The sequence below is a fragment of the Carcharodon carcharias genome, chromosome 2, assembly GCF_017639515.1.
Source record: "Carcharodon carcharias isolate sCarCar2 chromosome 2, sCarCar2.pri, whole genome shotgun sequence".
Classification (NCBI taxonomy): domain Eukaryota; kingdom Metazoa; phylum Chordata; class Chondrichthyes; order Lamniformes; family Lamnidae; genus Carcharodon; species Carcharodon carcharias.
The window spans coordinates 12,617,142-12,636,674 of record NC_054468.1 but is presented as its reverse complement, the minus strand read 5'-3'; the positions used below and the strand labels follow the sequence as shown (position 1 = coordinate 12,636,674).

The following is a 19,533-nucleotide window of genomic DNA, read 5'->3' as shown; positions in this document are numbered from 1 at the left end:
CAAATTATGCCATTCATTTGCTGAACTCGAGAAACATGGCATGCGCCCAGCGAGGGAGGCTTATAGGACTTGCCAGCCTGTTGACGCTGCCTGCGTCATTGGTGAGGGCCATAGGAGATGGTACACAGATTGGAGGGGGTGGCGTTCCAACAATGACCCTTCTGATGAGAAATACACCCACCATACCCACATGCTGACCCACCCACCCTACCACATCTCACTTCCCCCCTCTCACTGTCACCATCCCTTTGTTCCTTCAATACCTTCAAAGCACAAAGGGTGAGGGGTGTATGAGTGGGGACGGGTGTGTATGCAGGGAAGGGGATGTGAGCAGGGAAGGTTGTCGTGTTTTATAGCGATAGGTCAGTGGAGCCAATAATGGAGTCCTGCGGTGAGAACTGAGGGTATTGAAGGAACAAAGCGATGGTGACAGCGAGAGGGGGGAAGTGGGGTGTGGTAGGGTGGGTGGGTCAGCATGTGGGTATGGAAGGTGTATTTCTCATTGGAAGGGTCGTTGTTGGAGACAAGAATGGTCACACGGATAATAGAAGTGGGCAGAATCAAGTTGGGCATGGGCATTGTGATTGTGTGGGCTCATCAGGGAGGGAAGATAGAAAAGGTTTAATGGTTATAGGTTTCAGGGTGATGGGGAGAGGCTCAAGGGTTACAGAGGGTAGAATGAAAGTCTCTTTGGGGGGGGGGGGTGTCAGCAGTGATGGGGGAGAAGTTGGTGGGTGACATGGGGAGGGCAAAAGATGCTGGAGAGAGTTTGAAAAGTGACATGAACCATCATGACAGGAAAGCAGCTCAGGAGCAAGCAACACTCTCGATGTTCAACTGCAAAACATTGAGGTAGGAGGAGGGTCTTCTCAGGTGGGTGGAGCTAAGGTCAGCACTACTGGACAACTAAAGGGAAGCCCTAATAATCATGTGGAGACTGTAAAAGAGCTTTGTTCTTTTGAAATCCTCACAGTCTGGTGAAACCCACATGGCAGCAGGTCAGGCCCAGGGGGTTCTGCTTACAACAAGATCCCAGCAAAGTGTAGAGCTGCCACTCACACTAGTCAGAGCTAGGGATGAAATTGGGGGTGGGGTGCAAATGCCTACTAGGGGCATGCCTGTGAATGGCAGCCGACTCCTGACTGCGAACCTCCATCCTCATGTGGGACTAGACCTGCCTGACAAGGGCTTATGTGGTTAGTCTTTCTATTACGGCAAGGCAAACATCTCTCTATAGAGTTTTGAGCGCAGTGGAGGCAAGTGGAAGAGTATGAGTGGTAGACTTCTCACACATGGCTCTTATCACCCTTGTCAAAGAGCGATGTCTCCACGCACAGGCATGTGTTAGGTTCCCCCAGTTTGTCCTTCACTTGCAAGGGGTGGAGTGTGTGTGACTATTAAAACAACTTGGTGCAAGAATGAATCCAGGAGACTTCCAATCAGTGCAAGCTAACATATATTTACAAGTGCCGAAGCTAAACCCGTGCCCCTAATGTTCATTCAAAACTTTTTAATTTTTCTAACTCCGCCACTTTTTCTGGGTATGTTCTGACATCAGCAGCAGAGATGGAGGCAGCCTGCTGACTATTGTGCCTTCTTGTCTGTGATGACTTTGGCAGGCACCCTCTTGAGGTCCAATGCCTGGAGGGCACTGAACTTCTTTGGGTCTTCTGCCCAGGGGTAAGTGCACCTTCCATGGCCTGAGCAGCTGGAGCTGATGGGGTCACAGGCAGAGGGGACTGGGAGTTGTCCTTGCTCTCTCAAGCTGGAGCCACAACATCAGAGAGCACCCGGATGGGTGTGTGTGTGCGTGCGCGTGTGTATGTGTGTATGTGTGTATGTGTGAGATGACCACCAGAGTGTGACCCCAAACCTGAACTAGATATATAACCCACTGTGTTACTCTGGGACGGTGGAGGCTGCATGTGAATGCTGTGATAGCTCTACAGGTGTGAAGTCCTCATCACCTTCTTCCTCCGAGGTGAGCTGGAGGCTGGTGTTTTCTACTGTGGAGGTCGCTGGCCTCCCTCTCCTTGCTGGTACCTGGATTGGAGACAAGAAAGAATGAGCGACTGCCTAGGCTGGTTCAAACATTGCATGCATCAATCACCTTGATTTTTTCAAAGTTCTTGGAATATTGCATGCTTCCTCACCGGATTATTGGGAGGGGCCAACCTCACCCTCAGCACAGGCATGTTCTCTATTCTCGCCTGCGAGCTTGGCAGTCTGCTGCTCAAATGGAGAGAGGGATTGGATCTCAGACATCCCACTTCCCGTTTTCTCTCTCTCTCTCTCTCTCTCTCCCCTGTTGTGGGCTGTCTTCTCCTGCATAAAGACAGATAGATGGATTGTGTACATTTGATGAAAGAGCAGGTGGTAGGCTGCTAATTCGGTGGCTAATAACTAACCTTCTGACTCCCCAAAGCAGGGCCACCATCTACAAGGCACAAGTCAGGAATGTGATGGAATACTCTCCACTTGCCTGGATGAGTGTGCAGCTCCCGCAACACTCAAGAAGCTTGACACCGTCCAGGACAAAGCAGCCCATTTGATTGGTGCCCCATCCATCACCTTCAACATTCAGTCTCTCCACCACTGATACACAGTGGCAGCAGTGTGTACCATCTACAAGATGCATTACAGCAACTCACCAAGGCTCCCCAGACAGTCCCTTCCAAACCTGCAAGCTGTACCACATACATGGGCAAGGGCAGTAGGCACATGGGAACAGCAGCACCTGCAAGTTGCCCTGTTCTCCATAGCCCATGGCTGTGCCTTCACTGTGGCTGGGTCAAAATCCTGCAGTTGCCTCTCTAACACTACATCACATGGACTGCAGTGATTCAAAAAGGTACCTTCTCAAGGGCATTTAGGGATGGGTATTAAAAATACTGGCCTTGACAGTGACACCCACGTCCCATGACAGAATCACAAAATGAGTAGCGACATGAGTTTGGAGTGAGTCGAAGTTTTAGTTACCCGAGCAGCACGGATTAGATCATTGACCTATCTGCTGCACTGCAGGGCAGTCCTCCTTTGGACCCCATGGGCGCTGACCACACAGGCGATGCCTCCCAGGCTGCCGTGGTCAGAAGAGGGAGGGCCTCCTGCTGCCATCCCTTGGAAAGAGAACGTCCTAACTTTCCTCATTCTCAAGGGAGGCATTGCTGAATCGTGGGGCCAGAGGTTACTGCCTTCTGCTGCCCAGTAAGGGTCCTAGCATCATTAATGAAGGTCTGTCTGGGTGCCTTTTAAATATGGCGCCCGGACATGAGGGTGAGGTGTCCGACTTCCTGCCTGCCCCACCACAAGACTTGATGTCCACTGTGATCGTGCATAAATAATTAGCAGACAGCGTCCAATTGTGCACAACCATCCATCCCGTTCACCAGAGCAAGTCACTCCAAGGTTCCTGTTCCCACCAAGGAACATAGACCCAGAGTGGAAGATTCCACCCAAAATCTGATTTGTTTGAAACATGCCGCCATCAAAGTGAGCTAGCCGTCTTTCACTCAGGCTATGCATCCTATTGTAAGGTAAGATCAAGGTAATGCTAACTCTTGCAGTTCATTGTGGTTACCCTCATCTCTTGAGGCTGTTCTTGACCACTGGTGAGTCTGAACTGTATTAAATAACTGGAAAAGGGAGTAGGATCATTATCTGAAAAGAAATAATGTTACAGGCGACGGAGAAAAGGCAGGAGGGAGTGACACCAGGGCCGGAACTTTCTGTTCTGGATACCTGGTGCAAGAGGTGGGTGATAAAGTCGGTGTGATTCCCGCTGGGCAGTGGGGCAGGTTCTTGTGCCAGATCATCCCTTTTCAGCTCATTATTTATACATCTGGGAGCAGTATGTGGAATCTGAGTGTGGTGGACTGGGATTCGTCCGCCCTGTTGTTACCTCATGGAATTGAAGGTCCGGCTGCCATATTTAAAAGGCAAACACACGCAGATTCACTCTCTGCAGCCCAGGACTTCTTGTGGCGAGCAATGGCTCCAGGAAGAAACAAGCCCTCTGCCCCCTGACAGTTCCCTGGAGAGACTCTTCCCTACACTCCAGGGCCAGCAGGAGATCCTCTATCCCAGAGATGGCAGTAGGAGGTCCACCAAACTCACCTCGCTGGCTTGGGAGGAGGTCTCCAGGGACATCAACACCTGTGGACCACAGTGCAGGAAGGCAATGAATGATCTTATCTGCTCCGCCAGATTAAGTCAACTTTTTCCTCACTCCCAACTCAACTTCCGTAAGGCCATCAGGCATTCACAGGGTTACAGTCCACAGGGATCTCACACACTTCTAGCAGAAGGGATATCAACAGTGATTATCTCACAGACACTTTGGGCAGAATCATCCCAGAATCACACTAAGTGCGGTAGCGGGCATGAAAAAGGAAGTTTTATCCGCAGGCCGCAATGGTGGTTTTTTGCGCCATATTGTCCGTCTCCCGCCTCATTAATTATTCAGCCACAGGGAGCATGTCATCTCTCTAGCGGGCGGCCTCTGAATCGCTTGCCATGTCGTTACCTCACCATTTCCTCACTCTGGGTACCATAGCTAAACTGCAGCCATGCACACAGTTGTTGATGCTTGCAGGCCAAGGCTGCTCCAGTGAAGACACAGCCTTGAAAGGCAAGAAGTGTTCAGTGACCCAACACTGGAATGCCTTTCAGAGGCCTGCTGTGATGTCCTCCGTCCTCTGACCGCAGAAAGTCAAGAAATCTCACCACCCTGGCTTGGGAGGCGGTGGCAGTGGTGGTCAGTGTCAGGTAAGTTTGGCCATCCAATGCAGTAAGAGGATGAATGATCTCATCTGTGCCCCCAGGGTAAAGCAACCATCTCATCACTCAACTCACACACCCACAAGCCCATCACACATTCACTGGCATCTCACTGCCAGCTCAAGGGACATCACCACCAACTCTCCCACACACACCCTCACATCTCCTCTGGAGACTGCTTCCTCAGCCCTCACCATCTTGAGGCACTTGCACAGATCAACATGTGCCCCCACACCATTCTGAGATTGCCCCCTTCCCCAGTACAGCATTTGCCCTGCACCCTCTTTCTTTACCTGAGGCTAGTTCTCCCTCTTCCCCAAGCGAGCCAAAGCCCTGCAGCCATTGAAAAGCCACCCCACCTTACCTCTGACCTGGTAGGTAGACCTGCCCATGAGGCCCTCTAAAAGTGATGTGGTGCTGTCTGTGAAGCCTGGCGTTGATGACCACGAGTGCTGCCTGAAGCAAGGTAGGCAAACAAACCTCAAAGTCCCGAGCAAAGTGCAGCTCGCCAGGTGGCTTATGTACAACTGTGAAACACGTCGACATGCCCGGATCATCCAGCATGGGGGGGGGGGGATGATTCCGGTGAGCAGGGCTTATTATGAGATGCTTAAGTATTGAAATTAGGTTCCCAAAGTATGTCAGCAGGAAACCCGGCCCACCGTTGATGGATGGAGCAGATGATCGCAAACTGGTTTTGTGGCAGCGTAAAATTGAGTTTTGGTCTTGCCATTTTGTCTGCCCACACCACTGAACAGGCCCGTTGCCAACAGGAGCTCCCTTTCACACCATCGTCTCCAGTAACATCCAGCACAAGTCTCGCCTTCAGCCTGTACTGGGGAGCATTCAGCACACACAGCAGGCAGTCATGCTTATCATCTGTGCTGCACACAAGCTATCCGTCTGTCTTCATGCAGGACAAGATCACCCACAACAAAAGGGAGAGAACCCAGATTAGAGCGGGGTTGCCAGAGTTGAGGCCGCTCACCACCTCCGAGGTGCAGGCACCAGAGCTGGCTGGTGAGAACAGGTTCCTGCACAGAAGCCTACATCAGCATCTCCCAACAAGCCAGCGAGTCTCCATGCAGAGGTTATCGGCAACCCACAGACACTGCGAGTACGCTTTGATGTTGGTGACAGTCTAGCCAATCACTAATCATCTCTTCTCTATTACAGCCACTGGCAAGAAAAGGCTCCGGGACACTACCAATCAGCCCATCAGCCCCAGTCCCCAGAGCACCTCAGATAAGGAGGCTGAGGAAACTTCCAATGAAGATCTGTCACGGCATTCACCTGCACCCTCCATCGGCGCAGAGACACGCGCCTCGGTGGGACCTAGTTCTAGAACTGGCTTGGGGTCGCCATCTGGTCACATAGCACAGAAATGGCTCTGCAGAAGTCGGAGGTGGTGACAGCCAAGGTCTCTGACATTTGGAAGACTGCTCGAGGCCAGGTCCCTGCTGAGTCCGAGTCCAATGATGAGCCTCTGGAATCGGCCCTCAGAGAAATGTTGGAACTCCAAAGACAAGCAGGAGAGCAGCAGGCAGGGTTGTCAGAGGCTGTTAAGACACAGCAGTTGGTAAAGCTGAGTTATTTAAAATAACTTTTTTAAGTTAAAGAGGGAAATTTTAAACAACTGTCATAACCTATATTTTTATGTGTTATGTTGAGATGCAGCTCTAAATTCAGGAATCAGACCACCAGTTCTCGAGAGGTTTTTATATCAAATTACATGAGACACTTATTAATTTACGCAAGTTAAATATACACACATGGCTAGAGATTACTACAATCATAACTTTTAACAAATTCCCAAACAAATCTCCACTAAGGCAACAACAACCCATAGACTTTAAGCAGACACCAGGCAAAGCATTTTCACCTTACAAATTCAAAATGAGATTCCTTTCACTTTGGTTCCTTTGCAGACACAGTGGTAGGATTACAGGGTCTTATCTTACATTGCCTCTGCCCTGCACACACACAACTGCTATCGGTTATACCCAGGACACCTCATTGAATGTAAATTCTCATTGTATCACCAGCCCCTTTGAACTCTACCTCTTCTAACAATAAAACCCCTTTCACAGTACCAAATTCATTAGTAATATAAACATTGCTTGGCCATTGCTAGCTAGGTGCCAGATTTCACTCCCCTTCTTGAAAGCTCTATTCAACAAAATGCACTCTACCTCTTACATCTCAAAACTAGTATACATCAAAGCACCCAGACTAGCTGGCTTTAATCCAATTAAGACACACCCACATCTTTATTTTAAATGAAAAATAATTTCCAATAATATGCATTATTAGCACCCTATTGAAAAGTAAACTGTTATAACTCTAAAAGGCAGCTTCATTTTAATAACCCATCTCTCATTATCTCCAATAGTTATTACACTATTACATTGCCAGATGCATGCATTAATATAACAATATATATATACACAAGACCTTGGTATCAACAGAAATCACCCCGTTCCGTGTCTAGATTTTTAAAATGTCCAATTTTCCTTTGAGCTTCAAACTCTTGATAACGTATCTGTGAACAGATTTTCTCTTCCAGCAACATGTAGATCAAATGGTTGTAACAATAGACTCCACCTGAAAAGCCTCACACTTTTGTCTTGAAATTTGTCCAAAAACTTCAAAGGGTTATGGATTGTAGAAACAATTGTTTGCAACATAAATTTCAAAATGCTGCAATGCTAACACCAAACCCAAAGTTTCTTTTTGGATCATTGAATATCTTCTCTGTTATACATTCAGTTTCTGTGAAAAATACTCTTTTGGCTTTTCAATTCCAGTGTCATCTTCTTGGAACAGTTCAGCCCCAATGCCTATATCACTTGTGTCAATGGCCAACTTGAGTTGCTTGGCATAATTGGGCACTGCCAAAATGGTGTAGTTGTTAATACAGTTTTCAAACTATCAAATGACTTCTGATACTCCAGTGTCCATTGAAATTCTTGTTCCTTTTTAATAGTTCAGTCACTGGAGCAACCACTTGGCTAAAATTTGGTACAAATTTCTGATAAAATTCATTCATGCTCAGAAATCTGAAAACTTCTCATTTTGTTGTAGGCACTGCAAAATCTATGATAGCCTTGATTTTCACATGTCACGGAACCACCTTACCATGTTCAATGATATGGCCTAAATACGTAACTTACGCTTTTACAAAATCACTTTTAGCCAAGTTCATTACCAAATTAGCTTCTTGTAGTGGAGTAAATACTTCTTCCAGATGCTGCAAATGCTCCTCCCATGTCTGACTGAAACCAATTAGATCATCAATATAAACATCACAATTGCTTAGACCTGCAATTACTTTGAACTCCATCTCTTCTAAAACCCCTTTCATGGTACAAATTTTTATTAGTAATATAAACATTGCTTGGTCTCTACTAGCTAGGTGCCAGATTTCACTCCCCTTCTTGAATGCTCTATTCAACAAAATGCAAATGCACACTATCTCTCTCACATTTCAAACCTAGTATACATCAAAGCACACAGACTAGCTGGCTTTAATCCAATTAAGACATACGCACAGACTAAACCTCTATTTTAAAACAAAAATAATTTCCAAAAACATACATGAATAACTTCATGATAGATAGCAGACAAGAACAAAGGATGGAGGAATCCATCCACATTCTGTCTGAAGTCATGGCTCTGGCATATGAGCGCATTGAGGTCGCATTTGGAAGGGTGACATCCACCATGGAGACCCTGGTCCAGCAGTTTCTGCCGCATATGTGCTCATAACTGCACATCATCGCAGCAGCCATGAGTGGGATCCATCAATGGCTAGGCAAGAGGGGGAAGGGGCTTTTTGACCTCCCTCCAGGTGCCCCTTCTCCTCAAGGAGTCAGGGAGGGGCCTTTGGGCACCCACAGTGAGGAGGACCATTAGCCAGACACCCCGGGGGTATCCAGCCACTCCAAATCCCCGCTACCTGTAACCCCCATCCACGCCAACAGGTCAGGCCGAGGAGGGTGCACCTGACCCAGAGCAGGAGACCTCAGCAGGCTGGGGTCTCCAGGCCTCGGGCCTCCAGAGGACGCCAGTCAAATTCATCTCAGACAACGGCATAGCAGTCAGTAAGCTGCCTCCACTTCTGTGGCTGTTGGGGATGCACCTAGACATAGCGACGAGAGCACAATGGTGGCACAGGTGTTAACTCACTATATACACTTTGCACGTGTATAAATAGTTAATGGCTTTCTCATGTGATGCAATGTTCCGTGGTCATTCAGGTTTAATAGATACCAACCCTTTTCTGCAAATATCTCCCATCATGTCCCTCAAGACTATGATGTCTTGTTCAATTTCAGCTCAGTCAGTCACCTTTATGTCCACAGCAGTGACAGGAACAAAGCCAGTTGCTTTATGCACATGCTGGTTGGACAATGCATATGTAAGACTTGTGTCAGAGAATCATATAGTGTGGCTTCATAGTATAGATTTTGGAAGGTTTTTTATTGTCCTGAGGCTGCTGCACTGAGATATGTTCTCTGTGGGTGTTACAGGTTTTAAAGGCGACCTGCCTTAGAGTCATTCCAATCAAGTACACATTTCAATGATCTCCATGTAAAGACTGAGAGGTTTGGGTGCGGGTTACAGTTGAAGCAATCATCAGGGATCTTAGCCTTTCATGGTGACCTGCAGCGTTAACTTGTGACCATATTTACAGCTAAACATTACCCCTATATGAGTTCCCATTCTCCACCTACATGATACTGAGCAATGGACCTAGTTAGTACTTGATGACTTTTGAAGTGTCTGCTAGATGGTCATGACTATGCAATATCATAGGTGTGTGCCATAAGACCACAAGACATAGAAGCAGAAATTTGGCCATTCAGCCCATCGAGCCTGCTCCGCCATTCAATCATGGCTGATAAGTTTCTCAACCCCATTCTCCCGCCTTCTCCCCATCACCTTTGATCCCCTTACCAATCAAGAACCTATCTATCTCGGTCTTAAATACACTCAATGACCTGTCCTCCACAGTCCTCTGTGGCAATGAATTCCATAGATTCACCACTCTCTGGCTAAAGAAGTTTCACCTCATCTCTGTTCTAAAAGGTCTTCCCTTTACTCTGAGGCTGTGCCCTCAGGTCCTAGTCTCTCCTACTAATGGAAACATCTTCCCCACATCCACTCTATCCAGGCCTTTCAGTGTTCTGTAAGTTTCAATCAGATCCCCCCTCATCCTTCTAAACTCCATCAAGTATAGACCCAGAGTCCTCAAACGTTCCTCATATGTTAAGCCCTTCATTCCTGGGATCGTTCTCGTGAACCTCCTCTGGACCTTTTCCAGGGCCAGCACATCCTTCCTGAGATACAGGGCCCAAAATTGCTCAAAATATTCTAAATGTGGTCTGAACAGAGCCTTATAAAGCCTCAGCAGCACATCCCTGCTTTTATATTCTAGTCCTCTCGAAATAAATGCCAACATTGCATTTGCCTTCCTAACTACCGACTCAACCTGCAAGTTAACCTTACGAGAATCCTGGACTAGGACTCCCAAGTCCCTTTGCACTCCAAATTTCTGAATTCTCTCCCCATTTAGAAAATAGTCTATGCCTCTATTCTTCCTACCAAAGTGCATGACCTCACACTTCCCCACGTTGTATTCCATCTGCCACTTGTTTGCCCATTCTCCTAACCTGTCCAAATCCTTCTGCAGCCTCCCCGCCTCCTCAATACTACCTATCCCTCCACCTATCTTTGTTTCATCTGCAAACTTAGCCAGAATGCCCTCAGTTCCTTCATCTAGATCATTAATGTATAAAGTGAAAAGTTGTGGTCCCAACACTGACCCCTGCGGAACTCCACTAGTCACCAGCCGCCATCCTGAGAAGGACCCCCTTATCCCCACTCTCTGCCTCCTGCCAGACAGCCAATCTTCTATCCATGTTAGTACCTTGCCTCTAACACCATGGGCTCTTATCTTACTGAGCAGCCTCCTGTGTGGCACCTTGTCAAAGGCCTTCTGGAAGTCCAAGTAGATAACATGCATTGGCTCTCCTTTGTCTAACCTACCCATTACCTCCTCGAAGAATTCCAACAGATTTGTCAGGCATGACCTCTCCTTGATGAAACCATGCTGACTTTGCCCTATTTTACCATGCACTTCCAAGTATTCTGAAATCTCATCCTTAATAATGGACTCTAAAATCTTATCAACGACCGAGGTCAGGCTAATTGGCCTGTAATTTCCCGTCTTTTGCCTCACTCCCTTCTTAAACGGGGGTTACATTAGCAATTGTCCAGTCCTCTGAGACCCTCCCTGACTCCAGTGATTCCTGAAAGATCACCACTGACGCCTCCACTATCTCTTCAGCTATCTCCTTCAGAACTCTGGTGTGTAATCCATCTGGTCCAGGTGATTTATCCACCTTCAGACCTTTCAGTTTTCCTAGCTCCTTCTCCTTGGTAATGGCCAGCATACTCACCTCTGCCCCCCGACTCTCTTGAACTTTGGGGATGTTACTCGTGTCTTCCACCATGAAGACTGACGCAAAGTATCTATTCAGTTCCTCCGCCATTTCTTTGTTTCCCACTACTACTTCTCCAGCGTCATTTTCCTGCGGCCCAATGTCCACTTTTGCCCCTCTCTTACCCTTTAAATATCTAAAAAAAAACTCTTGCAATCTTATTTTATATTACTGGCTAGTTTACCCTCAAATTTAATCTTCTCCCTCCTTATTTCTTTTTTAGTTGTCCTCTGTTGGTCTTTGTAGGCTTCCCAATCCCCTGGTTCCCACTGCTCTTCACCACATTGTACGCTTTCTCTTTAGCTTTTATGCTGTCCCTGACTTCCCTTGTCAGCCATGGTTGCCTCGTCCTCCCTTTAGTATGCTTCTTCTTCCTCGGGTTGAATTTTTGCTGTGTCTCCCACATTGTTCCCAGAAACTCCTGCCATTGCTGTTCCACTGTCTTTCCTGCTAGGCTCATCTCCCAGTCAATTCTGGCCAGCTCCTCCCTCATGCCTCTGTAGTTGCCTTTATTCAACTGTAATACCGTTACATCTGATTCCAGCTTTTTTCTCTCAAATTGCAGGGTAAATTCTATCATATTATGGTCACTTCCTCCTAAGGGTTCCTTTCACCTTAAGCTCCCTTATCAAATCTGCCTCATTACACATCACTAAATCTAGAATTGCCTGTTCCCTAGTGGCTCCACCACAAACTGCTCCAAAAAGCAATTTCATAGACATTCCACAAATTCCTTTTCTTGGGATCCACTACCAACCTGATTTTCCCAGTCTACCTGCATATTGAAATCCCCCATGATCACTGTAACCTTGCCTTTCTTACACGCCTTTTCTATCTCCTGGTGTATCTTGTGCCCCACATCCTGACTACTGTTCGGAGGCCTGTATATAACTCCCATTATGGTTTGTTTACCCTTGCAGTTCCTCAACTCTACCCACACAGATTCTATATCATATTGACCCCACATTGTTTCTTGCTATCGATTTAATTTAATTTCTTACTAACAAAGCAACCCCACCCCCTCTGCCAACCTGCCTATCTTTTCGATAGGATGTATATCCTTGAATATTTAGCTCCCAGTCCTGATCCCCTTGCAGCCATGAAGCCCACCACATCATACCTGCCAATTTCAATCTGCACCGCAAGCTCATTTACCTTATTTCGTATACTGCGTGCATTCAGATACAATACCTCCAGTCCTGTATTTCCTGTTCCCTTTCTCATTGTTGTCCTTTTATCTGATATGCTTGAAGTTAAATACCTAGCCCCTTCCAAACACTCTGTCCTATTTTGTGTTCTGGAGACTTTAATAGCCTCTCCTGAGCTCTGCTTTCTTTTCAGTTTTTTCATTATTTACCAAGAAGTTGAATCCACCCCCTCCACCCCCACCCCCCCACCCCCACCCCCCACCCCACACATGCTAACCTGCTGCTTTGTTTCCCATTAATCATACTTCTTGGAGTTTTACCCTTCCCTGGCCTGATGATGCTAGTACATGTGAGGATTCTGGTTTGCACTTGAAGGTCTGGCTACCACGGCTTGATAGAACCCCTGTGCTAGCTTACAGAAGGGCAATTGACATTGTTCTCTGATCGTGACAGTGCCATCAATATCCTAGGCTTCCTCGTACATATCTCAGTCTGCTAGAATGAAAATGTGGAGGCCTGTGATGAGATGAGAGTGAAGCTCCAGTACATTTGCTGAGTGGTCTTTAGTATAAACAAAGTTACTAGATAATCCTTAAATGCTGCAACGAGACTGACTGGGCCACATTACTCCCAGAAGCCATGAATGTGAACTTGGGAAGCTCTCAACAAAGGCAGGGTGATGAGCGCTTCTCAATGATCAGGCGATGATGTTGCTGAAGCTCTTTCTATGCACACAAATGCAATCTGACTCTCAGACTCGAATCCCTGATTGAGAGTGACAAATCACAGCATCCTGAAGAGCAATCTCACCCTGGGGCTCAGTATGAGGATGAGGCCTGAACATTACCAATGCTCGAGAGATGGCCTTTGGAATGATATTACTGTCTGGATTTAGATCAGCCCTCAGACAATCAAGTGATAACCGGTGATTGGCCTGACACAAGGCATACAATAAAATATAACATAATGGCAGATTTATCAATTGAGCCCTTAGTATTCATTGTCACAGTAGAGGAAGGGGAAAAAATACCTGTGAGAGAAGGGAAACTAAAATAAATAAATGGGAGGAACTTATAAATAGTGGCCGTGGTGGCACAGTGGTTAACGCTGCTACCTCACAGCTCCAGGGACCTGGGTTTGATCTTGACCTCAGGGCCAGAATTTTCATGTGGGTGGGCCTGGCATGTCGATGCGTCAAATGACACATGGTGATGTCGGGCATGCATCATATTCAGATCTTTCAATCGGCATCCGCGTGCTCACTGAACTGTTAAAGATCTGTTAAGGCCATTAAAAAACCAATTAACGTAATTATCAACACTGCTCTTCCAACCTTAAGGAAGAGTCCAAGTGGCCTTTGTGTCCCACGGGCGGGATGAGGTTTTCTGAAGGTTTGATTAAATGAGTAAATATTTTTTTCACAATTTAGAAACATGTCTGAGGGGACATGTCTAAATAACTTTTATCTTTCTTTATTTGAATATTTCAACATGAATTTAAGCTCCCTCAGGCAGCCCTGCACCTCAGGGAGATTTCTGCGCTCTTTTGCGCACATACGTGAAAGAGTGCAGACCCCGACTCTCCCTCATCCCCCTGCCCACACAGGTAGCGCTCAGTGCAACCCGCCATGCATCAGGCTGGGTGGGCCTTAATTGGCCAGCCCACGTAATATGGCAGCATGCAGCCGATCACGGGTGGCGATTAACTCTGTGCCCACCTACACCCGCCCCCAACTGACCCATCTGATAGGCAGAGAATTCTGCCCCAGGTGTCTGTCTATATGGAGCTTGCAGGCTCCCCCCATGTCTGTGTGGGTTTCCTCCGGGTGCTCTGGTTTCCTCCCACTGTCCAAAGACGTGCTGGTTAGGTGGATTGGCTACAGTAAATTGTCCCCCAATGTGAGTGTGTTCCTGTGGTGAACTGGCGTCCTGTCCTGGGTGTACCCTGGCTAGTGCCCATTGCCTGTTGGGATAGGGTCCAACTCCCTGCAACCCTGAACTGGATGAAACAGTCACTGGAGGAGTGAGTGACCTTATAAACAATATTATGGCAATGGAGCAATAGTGGGATTTAGACGATATAAATCTCTGGGACCTGATGGTTTTCACCAGAGGATATTAAAAGAAGCATCAGTCATAAATCTTTTCAAGCTCTCTTGATTCAAGAATCATGTCAGTGGATGGGAAATTTGCTAATGTTACTCCATTATCTAAGGAGGATGGGAGAGAGAGAGCAGACAACTAGAGGCCTGTCAGTTAAGCATCAGTTGTGGGCAGGCTACTAGATACTATCATTAATGATAGAATGACTGAGCATTTGAACAAATATGAGTAGATCAGAGAGAGCTGACCTTATTTTGTTATGGAAAAGTCAGGCCTGTGCAAAAGAGCGCAGAAATCTCCCTGAGCTGTGGGGCTGCCTCGGGGAGATTAAATTCATATTGAAATATTTAAACAAAAAAAGATTAAAATTGTTTAGACGTGTCTCCTCATGTGACAGTGTCACATGAGCTGGGACATGTTTCTAAATTGTGAAAAAAATATTGAGACAAAAATAATGTTTTTGATTTGCCTTGCGGAGATTGCTAAAAGGCAGATAAGGAAGTATCCATGCCTGTTATCTACATAGAGCTCCAGAAGGCATTAGATAAGTTTCCACACAATTAGCAAAAGTGATACTTCCAATTCTGTACGCTAACATTTAGATTTAGGTTGAAAATAGGTTATGGAAGGATAGACAGAGATTGGGGAGAAGGGTAGGTATCCAATTGGCACCATGTGATAATTGGTGTTGTGCAGGATCTATTCTGAGGCCTTAGTTTATCATCACATTTATCATTGACTTGGATGAAGGAATAGAGAGCTGCATAAACAAGTTTGCAGATGGCAGTAATTTAGGAGGAGCACTGATTCTGATCCAACTAAGTAATGTAGATTGGAGCAGGGAGTTGCAAAGGGAGCATGAATAGGTTAAGTGAGTGGGCAGGTCTCTGGCAAATGGAACTCGATGTGGGGAAGTGTGAGGTCATTCACATTAGACACAAGGAAGATAAGATGGAGTCTTTTCTAAATGGTGAGAAACTAGAAACTCTAGAGAAACAAAGAAATTTAGGAATCCAACTATACAAATCTTTAAACATCACTAAACAAGTTAAAAAAAACACAATCAAAATGACAAATGGAAAGTTAACCTTTATCACAAGGGACTGCAATAAAAAACAGGAGGAAATGATTGTTCAGCTGTACAGAGCCTTGGCCAGACACCATTTGGAGTAGTGCACGATATATTATGTTGGAAGGGCCATTGCATTGATTCTCCAGAAAGGGGACTAAATAATGAGGACAGGTTGCATAAACATGGCTTTTTTCCTCATGCATATAAGAAATTGAAAGTCAATCTGCTGAAGGTGTTTAAAATTAAGTCATTGCCATGACCACCACAAATGTGTAAATTAATCCATTGAGTAGCTGAGTCGCATGGAAATACACCAGATCCAATACCAAGTTAGTGAACCACTTCACGGCATGGGAACTACTACCTCTGGTCCAACTGCCTCTGGTCAAGGGAGTTCACTCTGCTGACAACCACCCACTAACAGCTGACCACCTGCACCTCCACCCTGAGGCGAGGCCAGAGATTGAATTTCTGCCCACACTCTGTGCTCAGACAAGCAAATGGAAGCTAAGCCACCTGAAACCCTGCTATCCCCATGCCAGCAAGGATTCAGGTATTGAAGGGAGAAGATGGGGGATATAGTGGTGCAGTTGTAATGTCACTGGCCTAGTAATCCAGAAGCCCAGGCTAATGTTCTGGCAACAAATCCTACCACGGCAGCTCGTGGAATTTAAATTCAGTTAATCAGGGATTGAAAAGCTAGTCTCAGTAATGCTGACCTTGAAACCATTGTTGTACAAATGTACCTGATTCACTAATGGTCTTTAGGGAAGGAAATCTGCCACCCTTACCTGGTCTGGCCTGCATGTGACTCCAGACCCACAGCAATGTGGTTGACTCGTATCTGCCCTCTGAAAAGGCCTAGCAAGGCACTCAGTTCGAGAGCAATGAGGGATGGGCAACAAATGCTGTCCTTGCCAGTGACACCCATATCCCATGAGAGAATTTTTTTTAAAAAAGCAAAAAAAAAATTAGGACAGTAACTCCATTCAGATTCCGAATTTTATGAAGCCTTGACTTACAAATGAATTGTTCTAAATGTTGGGCCTAGTTTAGATCATAACACGGCAAAGCTTTAGGGAGAAAATATAACCTTCCTTTCTAACATCTCGGCTTTAATGTGATTCTTGAGCTAATAACTCTGAACGCCCCTTTCTAGAGTGAATTCATCCGACCTTTTTGAAATCCTAGTTTTCTGTTCCACTGCCTCCTTCATGTTCTGTCATGCTCACACTGAAAAAATGTTGCTTAAATTTATTTTCCGTGGAAAGCCTCACCTCATGACTGTGTCCGCCACTCCTGCAATCCTGAAACAGATGAACGACTTTTCCTGGACCATTTATCTGAAACAAGTAGAAACATTTCTGTTTTCGTGCATCTGTGCTTTTGTCAGAATTGTGTCATAGTTAATGATTGCAAGTTGAGATATATAATAGAATATTGGTTTACGAATCAGAAAAGACTCATTCACTCTACTATGCCTTTCAGACAATTGTGGTGAAAATGGCTTACTTGTCGAAAAATGATGGAAATGTCCTTGCACCAGACCAACTCCCACCACCACAGCCGCTGGCCAACATCCCACAATTGTTGCAAAACATGGGAAACAGTCCTCTGAACCAATCCATATCTACAATTCTCAATCAAAATAATTCTGGTGTACAGGCGATGCTTAAAGGAAAACTCAAGGCCCTGGGTGTAAGTGCACTTCCCAAAGTTGGAAGTATTATTTATATTTTAGCTCAATACAGATATGAAAAAAACACAAAGGTATAATGTAGCGATACAAAGTGGTATTGATGTGGCTTTCATGGCTTTACTTTTGTTATAACTGCAGGGGATGCCCACTGGGCTACAACAGCGTAATTATTTTGTCACAGGACTAGTAATCTAGAGGCGTGGACTGATGTTCTGGAAGCAGGAGTTTAAATCCCACGATGGTCATTGGGGAATTCAAATCCAATTAAATATATCTTGAATCAATAATGATTACCAAGAATTTCCTGGATTCTCATTCAAAAAAATCCATCAGCTTCACTGATGTCCCTTCGGAACAGAAATCCGCCATCCTTATCTTGACTGGCCCCTATGTGACTCCAGAGGCATTTAATGTTGTTGACTTTTAACTGCTCTCTCAAATTGTCTAGCAAGCTGTATAGTTGTATTAAACCCTTGTGCCCTCCCAGTGAGCTCCCAGTGTTTGGGCACTCCATGGAGCATGGAGGAACCTGCCGGTAACTAAGGCTGCTGCTATCATCAAGGTGCTGACACTGGAAGAAACTTCTGGCCTTCTATTTCTGCAACATATCATCCAGGTGTACCAGTGCCTGCTGGAGTGGGGTTTCCTTCTGATTTCTGTCAAGGCGAAGGGGGGATTTGAACTCTTGAAAAATTAAGCCCACTATCTCTGTTCCTGTTTCCACAGATGTTGCCATGCTTGCTGAATATCGTCTGCATTCTCTGTGTCTATTCCAGATTTCCAGCATCCAGAGTATTTGGAATTTGTTTCAAATTTTACTTCCCCCGATATAATGGGCTGGGTTTTCCAGCCCTGACAGTGGCAGGCATCACCCTGGGTGGGATGGGAAAATTTGGAAAGTGGCGTGAATCACGTGCTGAAAGGCTCAGCGATGCCAGGGTGGGGTCGGGCGGAGAGCGGGCGCTGACGGATGCGTGGGCGCAGGTGAGAGCTGAATGAAAGCTTGCTGAAGGCAGCAATCTCCTGCCTTTTCCCCGTAACCCTGCACATTACATGATTATTTAAATAGAAACAATGCCCTCTTGAATGCCTCAATTGAACCTGCCTCCACCACACTTCCAGGTGTGAGTGATGTGGGGTCGTGGCCCTCAAGCTATAGCCCCTGAAAGCCGGCTAACAAACTGTTGCAAGAGAAACTAGCTATCGAAACAGACTTAAGCGTATGATTTGTCTGGCTCGTGTGTCGCTAGACATAGAAAGGAAATGAAGATGGTGTAATTTGCTTACGTTTTGAGTCATTACCATCTAAAATGTGCTGCCTGAAAGGGTGATGGAATCAGATTCAATAGTTATTTTCAAAAGGCAATTGGAGGTATACCTGACAAGATAAAAACATACAGGGTTATCAGGAAAATGTTAGTTGAGTGGAATTAATTGGATACCTCTTTCAAAGAGCTGGCATAGGCATGGTGGGCTGAAAGGCCTCCTTTTGTTGCTGTGTGGTTCCAGGATTCTGTAATAAAATTCAGAGTGGGGAAAATTTTCATCATTTACTACCGGTGTATGAAGCATTATCAGGAAAATCTGGTGAATAAAATTGCACATTCATAGAAACTAGGAGCAGGAGTAGGCCATTCGCCCTTCGAGCCTGCTCTGCCATTCATTATGATCATTGCCGATCATCCAACTCAATAGCCTGCTCCCGCTTTCTCCCCATACCCTTTGATCCCTTTCACCCCAAGAGCTATATCTAACTCCTGCTTGAAAACATACAATGTTTTGGACTCAACTACTTTCTGTGTAACAAATTCCACAGGCTCACCACTCTCTGGGTGAAGAACTTTCTCCTCATCCCAGTCCTAAATGGTCTACCCCATATCCTCAGACTGTGACCCCTGGTTCTGGACTCCCCACCATCGGGAACATCCTTCCTGCATCTACCCTGACTAGTCCTGTTAGAATTTTATAGGTTTCTATGAGATTCCCCCCTTGTTCTTCTGAACTGAATATAATCCTAACTGGCTCAATCTCTCCTCATATGTCAGTCCCGCCATCCCAAAAATCAGTCTGGTAAACCTTTGCTGCACTCCCTCTATAGCAAGTACATCCTTCCTCGTTTAAGGAGACCAAAACTGAACACAATGATCTAGGTGTGGTCTCACCAAGACCCTGTATAATTGCAGCAAGACATCCCTGTTCCTGTACTCGAATCCTCTCGCTGTGAAGG

At 46.0% G+C, this 19,533-nt stretch overlaps 1 protein-coding gene across 1 annotated transcript in view; it reads left to right on the top strand.

Moving 5' to 3' along the window:
- Positions 1-19,533, top strand: part of LOC121272882 (membrane-spanning 4-domains subfamily A member 4D-like) — a 49,746-nt gene that overhangs the window by 3,842 nt on the left and 26,371 nt on the right. Inside the window, exon 2 of the mRNA XM_041179721.1 lies at positions 17,096-17,305. Within this exon, the coding sequence (XP_041035655.1) occupies positions 17,111-17,305 (195 nt within the window). The 5' untranslated portion in view covers positions 17,096-17,110. The remainder of the gene's footprint in view (positions 1-17,095; positions 17,306-19,533) is intronic.